At 40.5% G+C, this 22,368-nt stretch overlaps 1 protein-coding gene and 1 non-coding gene across 2 annotated transcripts; one reads left to right on the forward strand and one right to left on the reverse strand.

The window, feature by feature from the left end:
* Nucleotides 1–658: 658 nt before the first annotated feature.
* LOC105465518 (gap junction protein alpha 1) lies at nucleotides 659–14,624 on the forward strand. Its single transcript, XM_011713969.2, has 2 exons — nucleotides 659–849; nucleotides 11,726–14,624. Exon 2 carries the CDS (start codon nucleotides 11,742–11,744, stop codon nucleotides 12,888–12,890), a length of 1,149 nt encoding a protein of 382 aa, XP_011712271.2. The 5' UTR covers nucleotides 659–849; nucleotides 11,726–11,741; the 3' UTR covers nucleotides 12,891–14,624.
* Nucleotides 14,625–19,539: 4,915 nt separating this feature from the next.
* LOC112423848 (U4 spliceosomal RNA) lies at nucleotides 19,540–19,680 on the reverse strand. Its single transcript, XR_003014419.2, has one exon. It is a non-coding gene; the product is annotated as a U4 spliceosomal RNA (small nuclear RNA).
* Between the last annotated feature and the right edge of the window lie 2,688 nt (nucleotides 19,681–22,368).

Consider the following 22,368-nt stretch of genomic DNA (forward strand, 5'->3'; position numbering starts at 1 on the left):
CTGAAAGAAAGTAAAAATTCAAAGCAGTCAAGGGGTGGAAAGGTGGATTGGGTATGAACTTTTCTTCCTATATGTCAATTTTTGAAATGTCTCTCTCCCATCCCCACCATTCCCTGTGTTAATTGTCCTTACTTACATTTAAAGCAAGGGAATTAGATCATCAAACAGGTCACTCACACCTACCTCTAACTTCACACACCTTGGTCAATGTGAAACAAGCTTGAACTGGTTATATGCTTCCCCACCATTTTTATTTATTGTAAGCTACCTTAAAAATTTTAGACAATGTTATAATAAAAATATACGCTTTTCCCCCCATTATCCCTGGTCTTCCCCCCATTTTCCCCCCATTATCCCTGACAAAGTGCTTCTTTTGTGACAAAGCACTATAATCAATGATTCTTATGTATGAGGAGCAACTCCAAGTAGAGGCATTCATGTCCCTAATGCTATTTTATTTTTCCTCATCAGCAAATTTAAACTACAACTTTATCCTGATCTCGCTCCTGCTCTTTGCCTCTTCTGCCCCCGCCCTTCCACATTCACCAGCCTCCTCTCCACCTCCTCCCAGCCTTTCCCTTTGCCCTCCCCTTTCTTCTAGCCCCTCCTCCCAGTTGAGTCAGTGGCTTGAAACTTTTAAAAGCTCTGTGCTCCAAGTTACAAAAAAGCTTTTACGAGGTATCAGCACTTTTCTTTCATTAGGGGGAAGGCGTGAGGAAAGTACCAAACTGCAGCGGAGTTTTAAACTTTAAATAGACAGGTCTGAGTGCCTGAACTTGCTTTTCATTTTACTTCATCCTCCAAGGAGTTCAATCACTTGGCGTGACTTCACTTCTTTTAAGAAAAAGAGTAAGTTTTTAAAAAATGAGAACACTTTACCTATTAGTTTCTTTTTCTACAAGTAAAACTTTCCTAAAGTTTTAAAATGTGTTAAATGTAGCTTGGAATTATGATACTGTAAATGGATTGATGGATTTGAAAGTGTTTCTATAGTTTTAAAGTTAAAATTTATTGTACCGAATTTATATTTTGACTGTTAAAAAAGTTTCTATTAACACTGCAACAGGTAAAAAGGTTCAAACCTTTCCGGTTAGAATAAAAGACTAGTTTACTGGATATTTGGTTTTTCATTTTAGAGTATAATTTTATTATTATTTTTTGTAATCAGTAATAGTCTAGGTGCTATCATTTGTTGGGGGGGCGGTTAGGCGCCTGGGTTGGGGGATTTGACTGACTACATCGCAAAAATCAAAGTGTAAATTTGCTTAGCGTGCTTCCTATAGTATTGTACACTTCATAGAATAAAGTGCTTTTTTCACATGGAAATCTTGATTGATGTTCTATAGCTTCGCAAAGCCAACTTCTTTTGTGACAAAGTGCTTTGTTAAAACATCGTGGTTACTTGACTTCCACGTGGTTCCTTCCTAGAATTTTCCCCATTAAACAAAAAGGTATAAAATTAAAGAGTATTAACGTTATGTTTTAAAAATCAACAGTAAATTGTTACTTTATATTAGCAACCGCTATGGAAAGATTTGAGACCGTCAGGAGAGACAGCTTTTACTCGACCACGTTGGCAGTGTAGGAGATGAAATCTCCTAAAGTTTAGGTGGTGGTTAGTTACAGAGCATTAGAGATAAGACGTTTAAAAAAGTGTACGCCAGCGTGCTTTTCCAAAACCGTCTCCTAAAACGGGAGCTCCTAGAAAGAGCAGGGAAAAAACTTTCTTAAACAGCGCTTTGGGAGCTCCCCTCCGCCAACACCCGCCGCCCCGCACCTTCCCTCTGCTCGAACCTGTAACCGAATTCAGAACTCTGGGGCAGTTCTTTGGAGTTGGAGCTGCTAGGGCAAAGATAACGCTAATGCGTTGCTTAAAAGGGTTCAATTTTTAAAATACTTCTATTGGTAACACCCATTATGTTCATCAGAAATGCAACCATGCATTTTTGTGCCCGGCAAGGATTTTCTGGTCTGTGTAAATCTACAGACTAAAATAATTAGTTTAGATTCTTGACGTGACCCTGCAGTGGAAGTATTGGCACCAGTGAATGCTGAAAAGCAAATAAAACTGAAAGCTTTACGGAGGCCGTGGGCCGGACGGGTACCGGGCGCCTCCTGCCATCTTAGTGTCTGCCGGGCTCCTTCCCGCGCCTTCGCTTCCTGAAACAGCGCGGTTTGGGGACGTTTCCCCCAAATCCTCACAAGTCAAACCGAGCGCAGGTCCGAGTTCGTCACTGCAAAGGAACCCAGGGTGCGGGGTGGGAGGGATAGGAGGAGAGATGGGCTGAGTGCCAAATGGTAGAACAAATGGTTGATTTAATTAAAGTTGTCAATCTAATTTCCCATCCCTCTCACATCAGCACCCACCCCCCCTTTTTTTCCTCTTTTAAACTTACTGAATTCCACTATCTCCGCGTTGGTAAGAAAACCTGAATACCTTGGGAATTGTGCTTAAATTGCACTTGCAACGCCCCTGGAAGTTCCTGAAACTTCCCGAGAATGAGGCGGGGCGGCGCAAGGGGAAAGGGCAGGGAGGAGAGACCCTCGGGGAGCTGATGACGCGTCTGGGGCAAGTCAGCCTGTGTCGGAGAAGCGCGCCTAGCGGTCGGAGCAGCGCTGCGCCCACCCTGCCCCTTTAGTGATCCAGCCTGCCTTTGCTGGGGGTTTCTGATAACGCTCTCCTTGTTCCCCAAAGGCGTGCTTCTTTTTCTCTCCAGGTACAAAGTAGGGGTGGGAAGGGGAGAGCTACACAACGTTGGAAAAAGAAGCGTGGCTTTATTTGGAAGTCGATTGAATTTCTTTTGCTTCCCCGACCCGGTTAGTAACGGCAAGGAAGATACTGAATCTCGCCCTCCGAAAATCGGGCGCATTTGACCTCGGCGAATAGTGTCCCTGTGAGGAAGCCTAATATTTACGTTTGTGCAAGGATAGCTGGAAATTAAAGCGTCTAGTAATGCAGAGATTTCATTAAGCTAGCGCGCCTCCCCGTCCACCCCACCCCCCACTGCCAGGAATGAAATAGGCCAGTTAGACAGAAAACACCTTTGGGAGAAGAGTAATTACTTCTAGGTAGGCCGAATTGCCTGGAAATTATACCAAGCAGAGGTAGTACATTCCGTTCCTTCCTGGCGATGTTGATTCTATATTATTGTTCCCCCAGTGTGGGGGTGCTTTGTACTTCCCAAAGTCAGGGTAGACTGGTTACCTGTCCTCTGCTGAGAAAATGCAGTGGTAGTGCTTTGCTCTACTTTCTTCACTGTTTAAACATGTTCCACATTTTTCTAATGCCTTCTGAGCGTTCTCACCCCAGCCACCGAGTTCCTCACCCTTGGCGATTGTGTTACCTGCTGTGTTCTCACTCTCCTTGGGAAACATGGTTCCAAAGATGCTCGGCAGGAGGCAGATTAAAGGCTGTGCTTTCAGAGACTGAAGGTTGCTTTGTTACTTAGATGTTTCCATTTCCTGCATAGAGAAGGGGGGAAAACACGGGGTGCATTCTTTCTTTTCTCTACATCCAGGGGTGTAGCTTGGTTTGAGCCTTTATATACGATACCCGCAGGGAAGGGAATGATAGGACAGTCACCAGTGATTAATACCTTCCACTCCGCCTTTCCTGTTGTTCTGACTTATCTTCAGGATTCTCAGTTATTTGAAGAGATGTGTGGGAGCTTATCCGCACACACCAGTTCAGCTCTGGAGAGAAAAAGTAATTATCTAGTGTTTATTATTAATGTAATATTCCATATGGATAATTCAAGTTTAAAAAATCTCCAGAGCATCTCTTCCATGGGAGATTAACATTTTTATAATTCTTAGCATAATTGCCTACATTCTCCATCTTAAAGTTACCCTTTAACTATGTATGTACAGTTTCTTTTACCAAATTTCAAACTGTGGTTAGCTCTTTTTTAAAAAAATAGATCAGTGGCTTATACAATTTCATAAATTTCACATTCCAATTTTCCTATGCTTTTAAAATAATATTTTAAGAAAAATGTATGCTTATCGTCTGCTGGGCATGATGTCTCATGCCTGTAATCCTAGCCCTCTGAGAGGCTGAGGTGGGAGGATCGCTTGAGGCCAGGAGTTTAAAACAGCCTGAGCAACATAGCAAGACCCCGTCTCTATAAAAATTTTTTTAAAAAGGAAAATGTATGTTTGTCAATCATTTCTTAGTTGCTGTTTTTCTAAAAGAAATATGAAAAATTTAAAAACAAATGAGCTATATATACAGGTCTTTTAAAGAGTAAGAACCAGGCCGGGCGCGGTGGCTCAAGCCTGTAATCCCAGCACTTTGGGAGGCCGAGACGGGCGGATCACGAGGTCAGGAGATCGAGACCATCCTGGCTAACCCGGTGAAACTCCGTCTCTACTAAAACATACAAAAAAAAAAAAAAAAAAGCCGGGCGAGGTGGCGGGTGCCTGTAGTCCCAGCTACTCGGGAGGCTGAGGCAGGAGAATGGCGTGAACCCAGGAGGCGGAGCTTGCAGTGAGCTGAGATCCGTCCACTGCACTCCAGCCTGGGCGACAGAGCGAGACTCCGTCTCAAAAAAAAAAGTAAGAACCAAACTTTACTGAGCTGTTACTAAGAGCTTCACATGCATGAGTTATTTAACTCTCATTGAAAAAAATAGACTGTCTTAATACACTTGTGAGCGCCCTAAGGATGTCTTTATATGATTATAAAATAACAAAGCTATTCACTAAAAATAGTCACTTTGGAGGTGGAAGTAAGAGTAGGGGCAGAGGAAACGCCAAGGACTGACAGAAATATATTAAGTTACATCACAATTGAAGAACATGGCTTTTAGCCTGCAGCTTCTGACTTAGGGGTTTCTCTCTGGTAGCCCTAAATTGATCTTGAGAAGCTTGTTTTGGGGGAGAATTGAGTAGTAGCTGTTGAACTAGGGAGGAGATTGTCTTTTATGGGATGCACCATCTTCTCTTTAGATGGAATTCCTCACACCTCAATCTCCACCTCTCATTAAGTGGATGCTGATGTAAGTTGAGTGATGAGGAGGGGTAAGAGCTGGGGAAATAAAGGCTTGGTGGTGTTTTTTTGTTGTCCTCCCCTCTGCCCCAAAATAAGCAGTTCACAACATCAAATACCTACACAAATACGCAATTCTTTATAAATAGATGTTTACATACAGTAAGTTTGATACACTACAGTTAGGCCATCTAGGTATAAATAAGGAAGTAAAGGTTGGGTATTATCTGATGACCTGGGAATCTTTTCCATGGAACTTCATTCTAATCACTTTACTGCCTGCATAGACTCAGACTGTAAAGATGTTATATTAACCAGGGTTAATATCAGCTGCTGCTCTTCCGCTTCAGAGCCCTAGCCTTCCCCGGTATTTATCATTCTTGAAATAAACACGATTTTAAACGGGCTATTTCTTTTTGTAATAGTATCCTTGGCTACAATAAAATTGTGTGGTGCAATCAGAGTTAGAATATCGTAGAACTAGGGGACAACTACACAGTTGTGTTATTTCTTTATTTTGTTGTTTTGTTTTTTAAATCTTAACCTGCAACAACCTTACAGTGAACTGAATGTACAACCATGATACCTGATGCAGTTCTACAAGAATCCTAACCCTCATTAGGATCTCATTTAACAAATTCAGGAAGCTCTTTGTTAAAACGTTTTTTTCTCTCTTTTTTTTTTTTTTTTTTTTTTTAAGCCAGTCAAATTTAGCAGTGGGGGTTGTAAAGAGCCTTTTTTCTTAATTTAGCTCTATTGCCTGCTCAGGAATCATTTGAAGCATGTTTCAACAAACAGCTCTCTGTTTCAGCAATTGTCACTTGAAAATTTAACAGTATGAGAATATGAGATGATGACAATACTTTTTTACTGTGAAGTCTCCTTTTTAATTAATTTGAAACTTTAGAAAGTTGAGATACATAACTACAATTAAGAGAATCCCAAAGAGACAGTAAAAAACAAACAAACAAAAACTGTTTGGTTTTTTGCACAGTATCTTTTTATTTTTTGTGGAAGCCCCATTTAATTCTTTTCCTTCCTTCTTTCTTTCTTTCTTTCTTTCTTTCTTTCTTTCTTTCTTTCTTTCTTTCTTTCTTTCTTTCTTTCTTTCTTTCTTTCTTTCTTTCTTTCTTTCTTTTGGAGATGGAGTTTCACTCTGTCACTGAGGCTGGAGTGCAGTGGTGCAATCTCGCTCACTGCAGCCTCCACCTCCCAGGTTCATGCCATTTTCCTGCCTCAGCCTCCCAAGTAGCTGGGATTACAGGCACCCGCCACCACGCCTGGCTACTTTTTTGTATTTTTAGTAGAGACGGGATTTCACTATGTCAGCCAGGCCGATCTCAAACTGGACCTCAGATGATCCTCCCACCTCGGCCTCCCAACGTGCTAGGATTACAGGTGTGAGCCACCACGCCTGGCCACATCTCTTACTCTTTTAAGCACTGGGGATACAGCAGTGAACAAAGCAAACTCCCTCGTATAGCTCACATTTGAGTTGAGGAAGGCAAATAATAAATCCTTCTCATGGAAGGAGGTACATAGTAATTAGGCAAATATTTACTAAATCAAGTAGAGATAAAGTTTATTAAAATAATAATTTTTTTAAAAACAGGGCAAAGGGAATAGGAAATGACAGGACTGGGGAAAGGATGTTGCTATTTCATACTTCGTGGTCAGGAAAGTTGGCTGATGAGGTGAGACCTGAAACAAGTGAGGATGTGAGCTGTGTGGATAGAGCAGAGCTCATGAAACCAAACTGATTGTTTATTTATTTTCTCAAGATTGACTGATTACTCGGAGTATAGGTTGGCGATCAGGGTGACCAGGCTAATGATATGAAATCTAGCAAACTGATGATGGCTGAGATCAAGCTAAGGGTGACTGTTTTAAGTGTGAAAGAATAGACAAGTGAGTTCACTCAATGACATTACTGGAGGGGCAGAGGTTATTATAAAAGTGAAATAAAACATTAGAAGGGTTTGCATTTGAGTTTTTGGGCATGAATAGTTTTGAGTGTTAGTACATTAGACACACATGATTTCCCTTTCCTCCCAAAAAATCCATTAAATAGTTTTATCAGGAACTTCCATAGACATTTCCTTATGTAGGTTTAGACTCTGATTTTATTCTTTCAGATATTAATGACCTTCATCTTCTCTTTTCTCTCAATCATAAAAAGATGCTGGATATCAAATTTCACTTTAGTTTTCAATAATCCTATTTACCTTTATTTAAGTCTCCACTGTCAACTCATTACATTTCTCTTCTTGAGAAAAACATTTAAAGTTGGAAGTAAAATACTTAATTCTAATAACTATTAGGATATTAATGGCATGGAAAGACTTCACTGCAACTTCGGCACAGTGATTTGTTTCTAAGGCTCTAGCAAAAGGCATAGTCAAATGTAATTTAAAATCAAAGCTTTATTTTATTTTATTATTTATTTATTTATTTATTTATTTATTTATTTATTTATTTTTTGAGGCGGAGTCTCTATCTCCCAGGCTGGGGTGCAGTGGCACGATCTCAGCTCACTGAAAGCTCCGCCTCCCGGGTTCACGCCATTCTCCTGCCTCAACCTCCTGAGTAGCTGGGACTACAGGTGCCTGTCACCATGCCTGGCTAATTTTTTGTATTTTTTTAGTAGAGACTGGTTTCACCGTGTTAGCCAGGATGGTCTCAATCTCCTGACCTCACGATCTGCCTGCCTCAGCCTCCCAAAGTGCTGGGATTACAGGCGTGAGCCACTGAGCCAGGCCCCAAAGCTTTATTTTTAAGAGATTTCATTTGAATTAAAGAATCTTCCTAGGCCCCACCTAGGGCCCCACTTAGTGCCTGTAGCTTTGGACATCCATCCAGTCTAGGGGGCCATGATGAGCAAAGGAAATGTAATCTAACATGGCGCATAGATGGCAAAAAGTGTGGTCCAGCTGCTAAGACTCTGCTCTTAAGGAGAACTTTGCACAACTCCTTTTAGACCTTGGTCTACATGTGAAGCACCAACTCAGTATCTTAGAGGTGAAGGCATGAATATATGTGGTATGTCCAGCTGCATTGGTCTTCTCATCTATCAAATAAGAAATATAGCTGTCTCCTCCTGGTGAATAAAAGTGCAGTTTATAGTCTGCAGATCAATGCCAGGGATTCTGTAAACATAATTATGCCCTTTTATTATAAAAGGATGTTAACTTATCATACAAGGTTTGGAAAAGCGAAGATATTAAATCAGTTTGGGAAGGGTGCAGCAGGAAGGAAAAACCAGTTGCCAAAATTTGTTTCATGGCAAAGGGAGCAACTACCAAAAAAAAAGGAACAATTTTTGTTACCTCTTTTTGGGCAGCTGTCCCATTAAATATTATTTGATGGTCTCTATGATAGTGGTAACCGACAGATAGCTACATGTTACAGGATACTTGGTATCCAATTTGATAACTGCATGGGTGCTTAAAGAAAAGACAACTTTGCAATTAAGTTGCTAGTGTATTAAAAAAAGAACTACTACCTAAAGAGCTGCCTGATGACCTAGTTCATATACTATGGAACGGTGGAGTATTTTTGTAGAATCTCGAAATTATATGAAAGTTATGTGTCATACGATTTTTTTTAATAGAATGTAAATAAACTTAGTGATGAATTACTATAAGCATCTACACAATCACATTTTAGTTTGAGTAATGATGAAATCCTAGCTAAAATTACTTCTGTTTTGCCTAGTCATATTTCTAGATATGATAGGTTTGTCTTCAGCGCTATCATTGCATGAATGTGATGAGATGTATACAAACAGTTTATCTTTTTACACTTGATTGTTTTTTTGCTATTTTCCCCCTAGCAATCGAAATATCTGAGCAAAAGCAGATGACACTGGCAAAATATTGTAATTTTTTACAAACAGAATTAGGGCCAGTTTTACACATCATCACATAGAAACTGTCTATTGATACAGCTCCAAAAATTCTGTTTGTTTGACCCTTATGGACTGTACTTCTTCATTTCCAGTCTAGTATTTTCTGCTAAATTATAGGGTTGTTTTTTTTTTCCTTTCACATTCTCTCACCATCAAACTGTCCATCACGGCTAAATTACTCCCTCACTTCAAGCCTTTCCTTGGCTATTTAACTGTCTTTGTCAGCCTTTCAAGCCTTTGTACTTTTTGACTGCTGTTTTCATACATCAATTTTACTTTCTAACTTGTCACTTCAGAATCTAAAATGACCCTTCCAAAGTAGAAGGGAAGCTCCCTTTTTTATGACCACTGGGGAGCGTTATTTCTGTGGCCTTCGCACCCACCCTCCACTCTTATTCAGCATTCCTTGGCACCAGTCCCTGGGCTGTCATCAAAGGTACCCATGGTATCTAATTTAGATAGCTGGTGCATAGTTTAGCTTTATGGCTCAGCCATCTTTTATTTGTTCGGCCCAGGAAATCCCAGGTGAGGTGCCCATTTCATTTTTTCTTGTTCTCTATGGCCAGGAGACACAGTCATTAGACAGAAATGTAATGTTGCTTGCTGGCGAAGAAGATTCCCCTGATAATTTCATTTACTTCCTACAAGGAGCTACAGCTCATAGTTCAACTCCAGATGAGAAACTCCTTTATATTCAGATAGTGAACATATTTCTAAGAAGCCTAAATAACCCTACCTTTGGTTACACTATTTAGAATTCATTACTAAGCTCCTGCAAAGTCTTAGCTTTGCTTGTTTTTAACTATTAAATAATATTTGACTAATTCATCCTTTTCTAAACCCTCCAATTACTACTGTCTGCTGAAAATTAGCCTGTATTCCCTATGCCTGCCACATCATGTTACTCACTTCTTCCCAGCTTTCAGCCCTGGCTAAGGTGGTGTATACCAAAGCATGGAAGCATTTCTAGCTTTAGTGCGGCCTTACTATACTTTTAAAACCAGTGTGAGGCATTGAAAAGACTTGGCCTGGGGATTGTGAATCTTCTTCTGGCTCTATCTATAGCTAAATATTTCCTATACCCTGAGAACCTCAATTTTTATCAGCTAAATGGATAACGGGAATTAGAGCATAAACTGAACTAGACAACTTTGGGGATTCTTACTGGTTTCTACCAACTTAGATCTTTTTCTTTTTATTGAGACGGAGTCTCTCTTTGTCGCCCAGGTTGGAGTGCAGTGGCGTAATTTCTGCAGCTGGGTTCAAGCAGTTCTCCTGCCTCAGCCTCCTGAGTAGCTGGGACTACAGGAGCGTGACACCATGGCTAGCTAATTTATTGTATTTTTTGTAGAGATGGGGTTTCACCGTGTTAGCCAGGGTGGTCTCAATCTCCTGACCTCCTGATCCGCCGGCCTCCCTAAGTGCTTATAGGCCTGAGTGGATTATAGATGTGAGCCACCATACCCGGCCAGATCTTTTCTTATCCTCAGTAATGGAGAAGCCATAGGCTTTGGATAGCTAGATATTGATAAGAAGTTAAATTGGATGTATAGCCTGAGGGTCCAAGGCCCAGTAAGGGAATTTTAAAGTGTATAACAATGAAAAGATGAAAACCAATCTTTTCTGGCTGGAGAAAACACTCTGAAGTAGGTTTTCTTTGTTTTTTAATAAGGTTGTAAGTAGTATTGAGACAAAATGAACTTTTTACTTGAAATGTGATGTGTATTTAGTCTTTGTTTTTGAAAGTAGGTTACTACATATAATGACACATTGTAGCAAAAGAGTATATTCCCATATAGCCTACTTTCTCTCTGGACAGAAGACTGACTTCTGAGCTACATAAGTCGCTGCTTAAGAAAAAAACAGTCACCATTGCTTGGGAGGCTAAGGCAGGAGGATTGTTTGAGCCCAGGAGCCTGGGCAACATAGTGAAATCCTGTCTCTAAAAAAAAAAAGAAACAGAAAAGTGTAAATGACCATAATATACAGTATACACAAATTACACTTGAAAAATCTTCCAGAGGCTCGGCGCAGTGACCCACACCTGTAAAACCAGCACTTTGAGAGGCTGAGGTAGGCAGATCACCTGAAGTCAGGAGTTGGAGACCAGCCTGACCAACATGGAGAAAACCCATCTCTACTAAAAATACAAAATTAGCCAGGCGTGATGGCGCATGCCTGTAATCCCAGCTACTCAGGAGGCTGAGGCAGGACAATCGCTGGAACCTAAGAGGAGGAGGTTGCGGTGAGCTGAGATCGTGCCATTGCACTCCAGCCTGGGCAACAAGAGTGGAAACTCCATCTCAAAAAAAACTTTCAGAGTGAAATTAGTAATAAAATGATATATAATAGCATTAAGGTTTTGGAAAGAAGGTTATGTATGTGTTCATAAGTGTTCTCACCTGTATTCTTAGATAGCTATGCTTTGAATAACACATCAGGATTTTGCTTGGCAAACACAGACCTACCAGGCAAAAATTGTCCTCATTTATCAGACAAATAAAATGAGCAGAGGCCTAGCACAGATGGCTTCTCAAGTCACACAGCAAGGCAGTGGTTGAGCAAGCAATACATCTTCCCAGGTTAAAGATTGCAACTCACCATCTGTTGCTTCTAAGTCTTACTTTATCTCAACAAAACAAAACACGTGTTAGATCTTTACTTCACTGGGGAAAATGGGGCAGGAAGAGTTTGCACTTGTTGTTTTGTGAAAGAATGTTAGAAATATATGAAACATGTAGTATTCTGACTATCAGCTGAAAGGTACTAAACGTGAAACTAGTAATTTGCAATCTGTGATCCTTGAATTGTCTTTTTGTTTCTTTCAGGTGGTGCCCAGGCAACATGGGTGACTGGAGCGCCTTAGGCAAACTCCTTGACAAGGTTCAAGCCTACTCAACTGCTGGAGGGAAGGTGTGGCTGTCAGTACTTTTCATTTTCCGAATCCTGCTACTGGGGACAGCAGTTGAGTCAGCCTGGGGAGATGAGCAGTCTGCCTTTCGTTGTAACACTCAACAACCTGGTTGTGAAAACGTCTGCTATGACAAGTCTTTCCCAATCTCTCATGTGCGTTTCTGGGTCCTGCAGATCATATTTGTGTCTGTGCCCACACTCTTGTACCTGGCTCATGTGTTCTATGTGATGCGAAAGGAAGAGAAACTGAACAAGAAAGAGGAGGAACTCAAGGTTGCCCAAACTGATGGTGTCAATGTGGAGATGCACTTGAAGCAGATTGAGATAAAGAAGTTCAAGTATGGTATTGAAGAGCATGGTAAAGTGAAAATGCGAGGGGGGTTGCTGCGAACCTACATCATCAGTATCCTCTTCAAGTCTATCTTTGAGGTGGCCTTCTTGCTGATCCAGTGGTACATCTATGGATTCAGCCTGAGTGCTGTTTACACTTGCAAAAGAGATCCCTGCCCACATCAGGTGGACTGTTTCCTCTCTCGCCCCACAGAGAAAACCATCTTCATCATCTTCATGCTGGTGGTGTCCTTGGTGTCCCTGGCCTTGAATATCATTGAACTCTTCTATGTTTTCTTCAAGGGCGTTAAGGATCGGGTTAAGGGAAAGAGCGACCCTTACCATGCGACCAGTGGCGCACTGAGCCCCACCAAAGACTGTGGGTCTCAAAAATATGCTTATTTCAATGGCTGCTCCTCACCAACCGCTCCCCTCTCGCCTATGTCTCCTCCTGGGTACAAGCTGGTTACTGGCGACAGAAACAATTCTTCTTGCCGCAATTACAACAAGCAAGCAAGTGAGCAAAACTGGGCTAATTACAGTGCAGAACAAAATCGAATGGGGCAGGCGGGAAGCACCATCTCTAACTCCCATGCACAGCCTTTTGATTTCCCTGATGATAACCAGAATTCTAAAAAGCTAGCTGCTGGACACGAACTACAGCCACTAGCCATTGTGGACCAGCGACCTTCAAGCAGAGCCAGCAGTCGTGCCAGCAGCAGACCTCGGCCTGATGACCTGGAGATCTAGATAGAAGCTTGAAAGCATCGAGATTCCACTCAACTGTGGAGAAGAAAAAAGGTGCTGTAGAAAGTGCACCAGGTGTTAATTTTGATCCAGTGGAGGTGGTACTCAACAGCCTTATTCATGAGGCTTAGAAAACACAAAGACATTAGAATACCTAGGTTCATTGGGGGTGTCAGGGGTAGATGGGTGGAGAGGGAGGGGATAAGAGAGGTGCATGTTGGTATTTAAAGTAGTGGATTCAAAGAACTTAGACTTTATAAATAAAAGTTTCTTTAGGTGATACATAGATAAGGGCTTTTTCTCCCCGCAAACACCCCTAAGAATGGTTCTGTGTATGTGAATGAGTGGGTGGTAATTGTGGCTAAATATTGTTTTACCAAGAAACTGAAATAATTCTGGCCAGGAATAAATACTTCCGGAAAATCTTACGTCTTTTCAACAGGAAAAAGACAGGATTGTCCTTAAGTCCCTGCTAAAACATTCCATTGTTAAAATTTGCACTTTGAAGGTAAGCTCTCTAGGCCTGACCCTCCAGGTGTCAATGGACTTGTGCTACTATTTTTTTCTATTCTTGGTATCAGTTTAAAATTCAGACAAGGCCCACAGAATAAGATTTTCCATGCATTTGCAAATCTCAGCGTTATACATATATTCTTTTTCCATCCACTTGCACCATATCATTACCATCACTTTTTCATCATTCCTCAGCTACTACTCACATTCATTTAATGGTTTCTGTAATAAACATTCTTAAGACAGTTGGGATGTCACTTAACTTTTTTTTTTAAGCTAGAGTCAGGGAATCAAGCCATGCTTAATATTTAACAATCACTTGTATGTGTGTGGAAGAGCTTCTTTTGTTTGTCATGTATTGGTACAAGCAGATACAGTATAAACTCACAAACACAGATTTGAAAATAATGCACATACAGTGTTCAAATTTGAACCTTTCTCATGGATTTTTGTGGTGTGGGCCAATATGGTGTTTACATTATATAATTCCTGCTGTGGCAAGTAAAGCACACTTTGTTTTTCTCCTAAAATGTTTTTCCCTGTGTATCCTATTATGGATACTGGTTTTGTTAATTATGATTCTTCATTTTCTCTCTTTTTTTAGGATATAGCAGTAATGCTATTACTGAAATGAATGATTTCCTTTTTCTGAAATGTAATCATTGATGCTTGAATGATAGAATTTTAGTACTGTAAACAAGCTTTAGTCATTAATGTGAGAGACTTAGAAAAAATGCTTAGAGTGGACCATTAAATGTGCCTAAATGAATTTTGCAGTAACTGGCATTCTTGGGTTTGCCCTACTTAATACACAGTAATTCAGAACTTGTATTCTATTATGAGTTTGACAGTCTTTTGGAGTGACCAGCAACTTTGATGTTTGCACTAAGATTTTATTTGGAAGCAAGAGAGGTTGAAAGAGGATTCAATAGTACGCATATAACTAATTTATTTGAACTATATGCTGAAGACATCTACCAGTTTCTCCAAATGCCTTTTTTAAAACTCATCACAGACGACTGGTGAAAATGCTGAGTATGACACTTCTTGCATGTCAGCTACATAAACAGTTTTGTACAATGAAAATTACTAATTTGTTTGACATTCCATGTTAAACTACAGTCATGTTCAGCTTCACTGCATGTAATGTAGACCTAGTCCATGAGATCATGCGTTCTGGAGAGTGTTCTTTATTCAATAAAGTTTTAATTTAGTATAAAGATAGCCTCTATATTCCGTGTGATTTGTTTCCCCTGCCGAGACGTAGTCTTGCTCTGTTAACCAGGCTGGAGTGCAGTGCCGCCATCTTGGCTCATTGCAACTCCTGCCTTCCAGGTTCAAGTGATTCTCCTGCCTCACCCTCCCGAATAGCTGGGATTACAGGCACCCGCCACTGCACCTGACTAATTTTCGTATTCTTAGTAGGGATGGGGTTTTACCATGTTGGCCAGGCTGGTCTGGAACTCCTGACCTCGTGATCCACCCACCTCGGCCTCCCAAAGTGTTGGAATTACAGGGGTGAGCCACCGTGCCTGGACTATATTTAAAACTAATTGATGGCATATTTTATTTTATTTTATTTTTTATTTTTTATTTTTTGAGACGGAGTCTGGCTCTGTCACCCAGGCTGGAGTGCAGTGGCCAGATCTCCGCTCACTGCAACCTCTGCCTCCCGGGTTTGCGCAATTCTCCTGCCTCAGCCTCCCGAGCAGCTGGGACTACAGGCGCCCGCCACCTCGCCTGGCTTATTTTTTTTTGTATTTTTAGTAGAAACGGGGTTTCACCATGTTAGCCAGGATGGTCTCGATCTCCTGACCTCGTGATCCGCCCGTCTCGGGCTCCCAAAGTGCTGGGATTACAGGCTTGAGCCACCGTGCCCGGCCTGATGGCATATTTTAGATTAAACACATTTATACTGGTTATCAGAACTTAAGCAAATAACGTCACGTTTTCAGGGACAATATTTATCATTAGCTCTGTTCAGTGCAACATTAATTGTAAACATTTTTGGATATCTATTGAACCAAAAGGAAGATAAAGTGTTGAATTTGAAATATATCTTTAATGGGATGTGTGATAGTTTAAAATAAGGAAATATTGAGGCTGTAATCCCAGCACTTTGGGAGTCCAAGGTGGGTGGATCACCTGATATTGGGAGTTCCAGATCAGCCTGACCAACATGGAGAAACCCTGTCTCTACTAAAAATACAAAAATAGCTGGATGTGGTGGCGTATGCCTATAATCCCAGCTACTCAGGAGATGGAGGTTGCAGTGAGCTGAGATCGCCCCATTGCACTCCAACACGGTCAACAAGGGTGAAACTCCATCTAAAAAAAAAAAGAAAAATATTGAGTAATTTAGTAGATGAGACATGACACGAGTAAGCACAAAATCTTAATGATGATGACATTTTAAAGCTGGAAAGGCTGAAGAAACAAGAATAAATAAGAAGGGATCAGTTTGAGTACAGTTACATGAAGCAGCAAAAGAGTAAAATTTATTTCAGTTCACAATATTGTAAAAATACAGAAAACAAGATTTAAAAAATTCATGATACCCAAGTAAAAAATCAACAACTCAAAGGGAGTAGAACAATTCTGGGCAATTGATTAAATTGTAGTTTTAAATATGAAATGTTAACACTTTAAATCACACTTCAAGGATTTTTTCTATTATAACTTACTAAAGTTATTTACACGAAGATTTATTACCTACCACAAAGCAAACTGCTGACTTACTGGAGCATAAAAACATTAATAATTTAGGCCAGGCATGGTGGCTCAAGCCTGTAATCCCAGCACTTTGGGAGGCCAAGGTGGGCAGATCACAAGGTCAGGAGATCGAGACCATCCTGACTAACACAGTGAAACTCCGTCTATATTAAAAAATCAAAAAAAAAAAAAGAAAAGAAAATTAGCCAGGTATGGTGGCAGTCGCCTGTAGTCCCAGCTACTAGGGAGGCTGAGGCAGGAGAATGGCATGAACCCGGGAGGCAGAGCTTGCAGTGAGCCAAGATCGTGCCACTGCACACCAGCCTGGGCAACAGAGCAAGACTCCTCAAAAAATAATAATTAGTTTGGATCAGTTGCTTCTCTATTATTTGTTTTTGGATGAAAAAAGGTTGTATCATTTGAAGTCAGAGGATTGTCTAAAAGCCAGTTTCCCATTCAATTTGATATAATTGGTAGGGTGAATACTTCTTCAAGTACTATTACTTGAGTGATTGAGAATTATATGGAAGAGGCAAATACTCTGCACTCCCCTCCCACTATGTGTCTGTGCATGTTTGCATTTAATATGGGGAATAGACATGATTTGAGTGTATATGTGTATTCATATAGGGTAAGATGTGGATGGACAAATGATCACACAATGAAGTGGTAGGGCAGAAGTATAAAATAAATTTCTGATGCTTGTGTATGGAGGAGGGAAAGCAAGTTCATCTTTCAGAAATAGTCATTTAGGTCATCCTAAACATTTCCCAACTTTAAGATTTTACGATTGTAAAATATTTTATGTACATCATATATACATTATACATATCATATATGTACACAACTTATGGAACTACAGTCTAAAATGGAGAGTTAGGGCTCTCACCACTTTCTATACCTCAACATACACCAGGAAAGTCCTAATTCTCAGCAGAAATCACTGTTAAAAATCAACTAGGTATCAGGCACTTTGTTAAACAGTGGGGATTCATAGAATGACCACAGCTTTTGCTCCCACGAAGCTTACAATGTGAATTCTTCCAGTTTTATTTTTTATTTTTTTGAGACGGAGTTTCTCTCTTGTTACCCAAGCTGGAGTGCAATGGTGCGATCTCGTCTCACTGCAACCTCTGCCTCCCCGGTTCAAGTGATTCTCCTGCCTCAGCCTCGTAAGTAGCTGGGATTACAGGCCCCTGCCACCACGCCTGGCTTATTTTGTATTTTTAGTAGAGACAGGGTTTCTCCATGTTGATTAGGCTGGTCTCCAACTCCTGACCACAGGTGATCTGCCCGCCTCGGCCTCCCAAAGTGCTGGGGTTACAGGCGTGAGTCACCATGCCCAACAAATTCTTCCAGTTTAAAAAAAAAATGCCCATTTTTCATCTTATCTTAATTGGCTGCCTGCCTGGTTTTACCTACTAAAGATTAAATTGAACTGTTTTTAACAAGTATTAGAAAGGTATGCAGTTTCTGTAAATATTTATTTGACATTCAGTTTTGGCATAAAATTTAAGTTTAAAAAATTTGAGCCGGGTGTGGTGACTCATGCCTGTAATTCCAGCAACTTTGGGAGGCTGAGGCAGGTGGATAACTTGAGGTCCGGAGTTCGAGACCATCCTGGCCAACATGGCGAAACCCCATCTCTACTAAAAATACAAAAATTAGCCTGGTGTGGTGGCACACGCCTGTGATCCCAGCTACTCAGGAGGCTGAGACACGAGAATCACTTGAACCCTGGAGGCAGATGTTGCAGCCAGTCGAGAACGTACCACTGCACTCCAGCCTGGGTGACAGAGTGAGACTCTGTCTCAAAAAATTAAAAAAAAAAAAAATTAAAAAAAAAAAAAATTAAAAAAAAAAAAAAAAAGAAAGAAAGAAAATAAGAAAGAAACTTCCAGGCCCAGAGCTGGTTTTTTTCCCCTTATTTTATGAAAATGGCTGAACCTCTCAATTTGCCTAGGGTGCTAGTTCCCTGCCCACACATGGCCTCTTCTAAAAATTCCAAACTTCAGATTCCAACATGCCGAAACATCTGTGCTTTGTACTTGGAGGGAGAGCAAAATAATGAAGTTTGGGGACTTATTAAAGTCTTAAAGTGAGTGCTTTTTATAAACAGCACACCAACAGTGTAGAAACGTGTTTATAATCTTTACTGGCTCCAAGATTCTGTTTTTACCTTTTCCTGGTTGGGCAAATATAGCTTAGCCCTTGGCATGTCAGAATTGGCAGCTGGCAATTTTCAGAACTGAAGAGGAGATGTGGAAGAAACACATCAGAAACACTGCTTCAAGAAGAAAAAAAATGAAGACTATTGTGTAGAGAAGAAAACTAGTATCTTTTAACATTAAGGAGGGAAACTATGCATTTGTTTCCTGGTCTTCAAAAGTGTTGAAATTTTAATTCGTATTATTTCTTCTGGTCTCCGGATGTTTCTTTGCAATGACTAAATGCTTATTTGGGTTATGACGTGTAGTGTAATTTCAATGCCCACACACTTTCCTGTTGAATATAAAAACAGTCTCAACAGGCACCCACTTTAGAAGGTAAACCCTATGCCCAAGTCTTATTGAATGCAATGTGTCATCTGTCCCTATGCATATGGAACAAATTGGAGCCTGATCTGGCTTTCGTGCTGCAGTCTCTTGTCAGTCACTCTTTACAAAACCATCCATCAGAATTAGTAGAGACAGTAAAATAGTTTCTAGTGGCTGCATTAGCAGAAACTGTAAGTGTTATTTTATAGTATTTTATTTATTTATTTTTAAGATGGAGTCTTGCTCTGCTGCCCAGGCTGGAGTGCAGTGGCACGATCTCGGCTCACTGCAACCTCTGCTTCCTGGCTTCAAGCAATTCTCTGCCCCAGTCTTCTGAGTAGCTGAGATTACAGGCGCCTGCCACCACGCCTGGCTAATTTGTGTGTGTGTGTGTGTGTGTGTGTGTGTGTCTTTTTTGTAGAGATGGGGTTTCACCATGTTGGCCAGGCAGGTCTTGAACTCCTGACCTTGTGATCCGCCCACCTTGGACTCCCAAAGTGCTGGGATTACAGGTGTGAGCCACCGCACCCGGCCTGTTTTATTTTTATTTAGAGACTGGGTCTCACATTGTCACTCAGGCTGGAGTGTAATAACCGTGGAGGTGCAGTCACAGTTCACTAAAACCTCGAACTCCTGGACTCAAGGGATCGTCACGGGTCAGCCTCCTGAGTAGGTGGGATTACTGAGTAGGTGGCACCACTGCACTCCGGTGGTAATTTTTAATTTTCTTTTTTGTTAGAGGCTGAGTTTTCCTTGGTTGCCCAGGCTGGTCTCCAACTCTGACCTCCAGCGATCTCCCACCTTGACACTCCAATGTTCTGGGATTACAGGAGTGAGTGACCCTATTGGGACGATTTTATTTTTATTTTTTATTTATTTTTTTTGTTCAGCCTCTGTAGAGACTGTCAAAAATTGTCAACACCAACTGTATTTCTGGTCGTCATGGTGGAGTATTGAGAAAAATTTTCAATTAGCAATAATGGCACCCTGGATAAACCTCATTGACTACAATCATGCCACTGGGCAAAGCTTGGGTATTTTATTTTAAAAGTAAGTAAAGAGAAATGTAAGATTGCTTTCTGCTTTGAAAAACTCAGAGTTATACATTTCAGATTTTCAGGAATATTTATTAACTCTAGACACAGTTAATTAATTTGGAAACCCTTCCCTACAAGAATTTAACCTTCAGGTCAAATTGTCAGAAAATGGCTGCAACTTAGGCTAACTCTAGTGAGTAAGCGTAAAATAGTGAGATTTGTTAACACAAAACTTAAAGCTTTAACTCTCACCAGAGTCTCAGAATCTAAATTGGCCATTGGCTTGGAAGACTTTGATATAGTTGTGGCTCAATTTCTAGTTTCCCTCAATTTAGAACAACTGGAATTAAATGGACTTAATAATTCTCTAGCATATCAAATGCTAATCATCCAAGCTACTCACTATAGGACCTATTCAAAGATAGACACCACCAGACACCTGATTAAAGACAGTGCTTTTTCTGGGACAATTTTCTATATTTTTGCAAATCTTGTCAATTACTGCCTTGTGTGGGGGCAGGTAATTTAAAAATCTTTGAGGGGAACCACCTAGCGTTCATGAGTTTCAAATTTCAGTGAGACTGAAGCAATCTGGAAATTAGATGTAACTATATCCAGCATCCTGTCATCTACAGTTAAATATAAGTTAAAACTATAACAGAGGTTTGCTTGTTACATTATGTTCTGTATATTTGAAATACCTTATAATTTATAATTTTATAATTCATAATTTTAAAAATGACTGCAGATATAAAAATTATAAAATGATTGAGGTTATTTATTTCAGTTTAGAGCTTTTAATTGTATATTTCTTCTCCATTTTCATACCCTTAGTTTCTTTTCTTTTTTTTTCTTTTTGAAATGGAGTCTCGCTCTGTTGCCCAGGCTAAGAGTGCAGTGGTGCAAGATCTCGGCTCACTGCAAGCTCCGCCTCCTGGATTCAGGCCATTCTCCTGCCTCAGCCTCCCACGCAGCTGGGACCACAGGCGCCCACCACTACACCCGGCTAATTTTTAATATTTTCAGTAGAGACAGGGTTTCACCACGTTAGCCAGGATGGTCTCCATCTCCTGACCTCGTGATCCACCCTCCTCGGCCTCCCGAAGTGCTGGTATTACAGGCGTGAGCCACTGCGCCCGGCCCATACCCTTAGTTTCTTCAGTCTAGCCTCCCACTAGGATTTTTTGATTCATGACGTCTTAAAAAATATACTTTCCTCTCACGTTTTGTTCAAAACTAAAGTTTCAACTCTGTCATTTTTTTTCACCCTTAATCTACAGCTGAAGTCAAAACAGATTGAATGGTATAAAGCTTCTATCAAATTCCTTCCACCCTTGCTCTTACATTTAGAACAGTTTGTCAGATTTTTGTTTGCTAATGTGTGGTATCAAGCACTTTTCTTCGTCATCTATACCGTGACATCTTATACCTTGCTCTCCTTTTAACAAACAAGTGCCAAGTTAAATACTTAAATAGTAACTCTGGAATAATGTAGCAGACGTTTAACCTTTGTAATTAAAGAGTGTCATTGGCCGAGCATGGTGGCTCATGCCTGTGATCCCAGCACTTCAGGAGGCCAAGGCCGGTGGGTCACGAGGTCAGGTGATCCAGACCATCCTGGCTAACCCGGTGAAACCCCGTTATTCTACTAAAAATACAAAAAAAAAAAAAAAAAAAAAAAAAAAAAATTAGCGGGGTGTGGTGGCATAGGCCTGTAGTCCCAGCTACTTGGGAGACTGAGGCAGAAAAATCACTTGAATCCGGGAGGCGGAGGTTGCAGTGAGTCGAGCTTGCACCACTGCACTCCAGCCTAGCCGACAGAGCGAGACTCTGTCTCAAAAAAAAAAAAAAAAGTGTCATTGAAAAGCATTAAAATTTGTGTTTAATTTTCATCTTTTTTCTGGTCCTCACTTGTCTGAAGGACTTGCAGTATTTCATAATTAAAGGGTATAAGAACTGTAGGTGATGGTTATCTAAAACTCCAAACATGGCAAATGTGGGCATGAGGGTACCACTTGGCATCTGACGAGTGATTTTTTAGTCAGCAATATAACAAAGCTCTGCCTTTAAACTGACGATTCTACATGATAATTAGCTATTATGAGTGAGACAAAAGGAGCTAAAGAATGTATTACAATTTATACCTAATTAGAGAACAATTTTACTCTGGGACTCTTTATATGAAAGTATTGTCAACTTGTAAGAAGGAAAAAGTAGTTCTAATAAAAAAGAAAAATTAACAAATCAGAGGAATTTACAGTTTTTTCTTTGCCAACTGCATGTTTACTTTGGAAATGAATTATTAAAAGGAAAAAATCACTCTTTCAATTTGTTGTGAATCAGCCTCACAGTGCTAAGCATATAGTTTGTGGTGACAAAGATAACCTGATGATCACTTCAGGTTTTAGTCTGCATTTTTTCATTAAAAATATATTTTGAACAATAACCCTCCCAATTTGTGACTAAATACAAGATGATCTTTACAAAACAGGCTCTATTTTTAAAAGCCACAGGAGGCTGGGCGCGGTGGCTTAAGCCTGTAATGCCAGCACTTTGGGAGGCCGAGATAGGTGGATCACGAGGTCAGGAGATCGAGACCATCCTGGCTAACACGGTGAAACCCCGTCTCTACTAAAAAATACAAAAAAACTAGACGGGCGAGGTGATGGGCGCCTGTAATCC

This window comes from Macaca nemestrina, chromosome 5 (assembly GCF_043159975.1).
Source record: "Macaca nemestrina isolate mMacNem1 chromosome 5, mMacNem.hap1, whole genome shotgun sequence".
In the NCBI taxonomy this organism is placed as follows: domain Eukaryota; kingdom Metazoa; phylum Chordata; class Mammalia; order Primates; family Cercopithecidae; genus Macaca; species Macaca nemestrina.

Coding starts and splice junctions, on each gene's coding strand:
- LOC105465518 (XM_011713969.2), top strand. CDS start 11,742: ATGGGTGACTGGAGCGCCTTAGGCAAACTCCTTGACAAGGTTCAAGCC.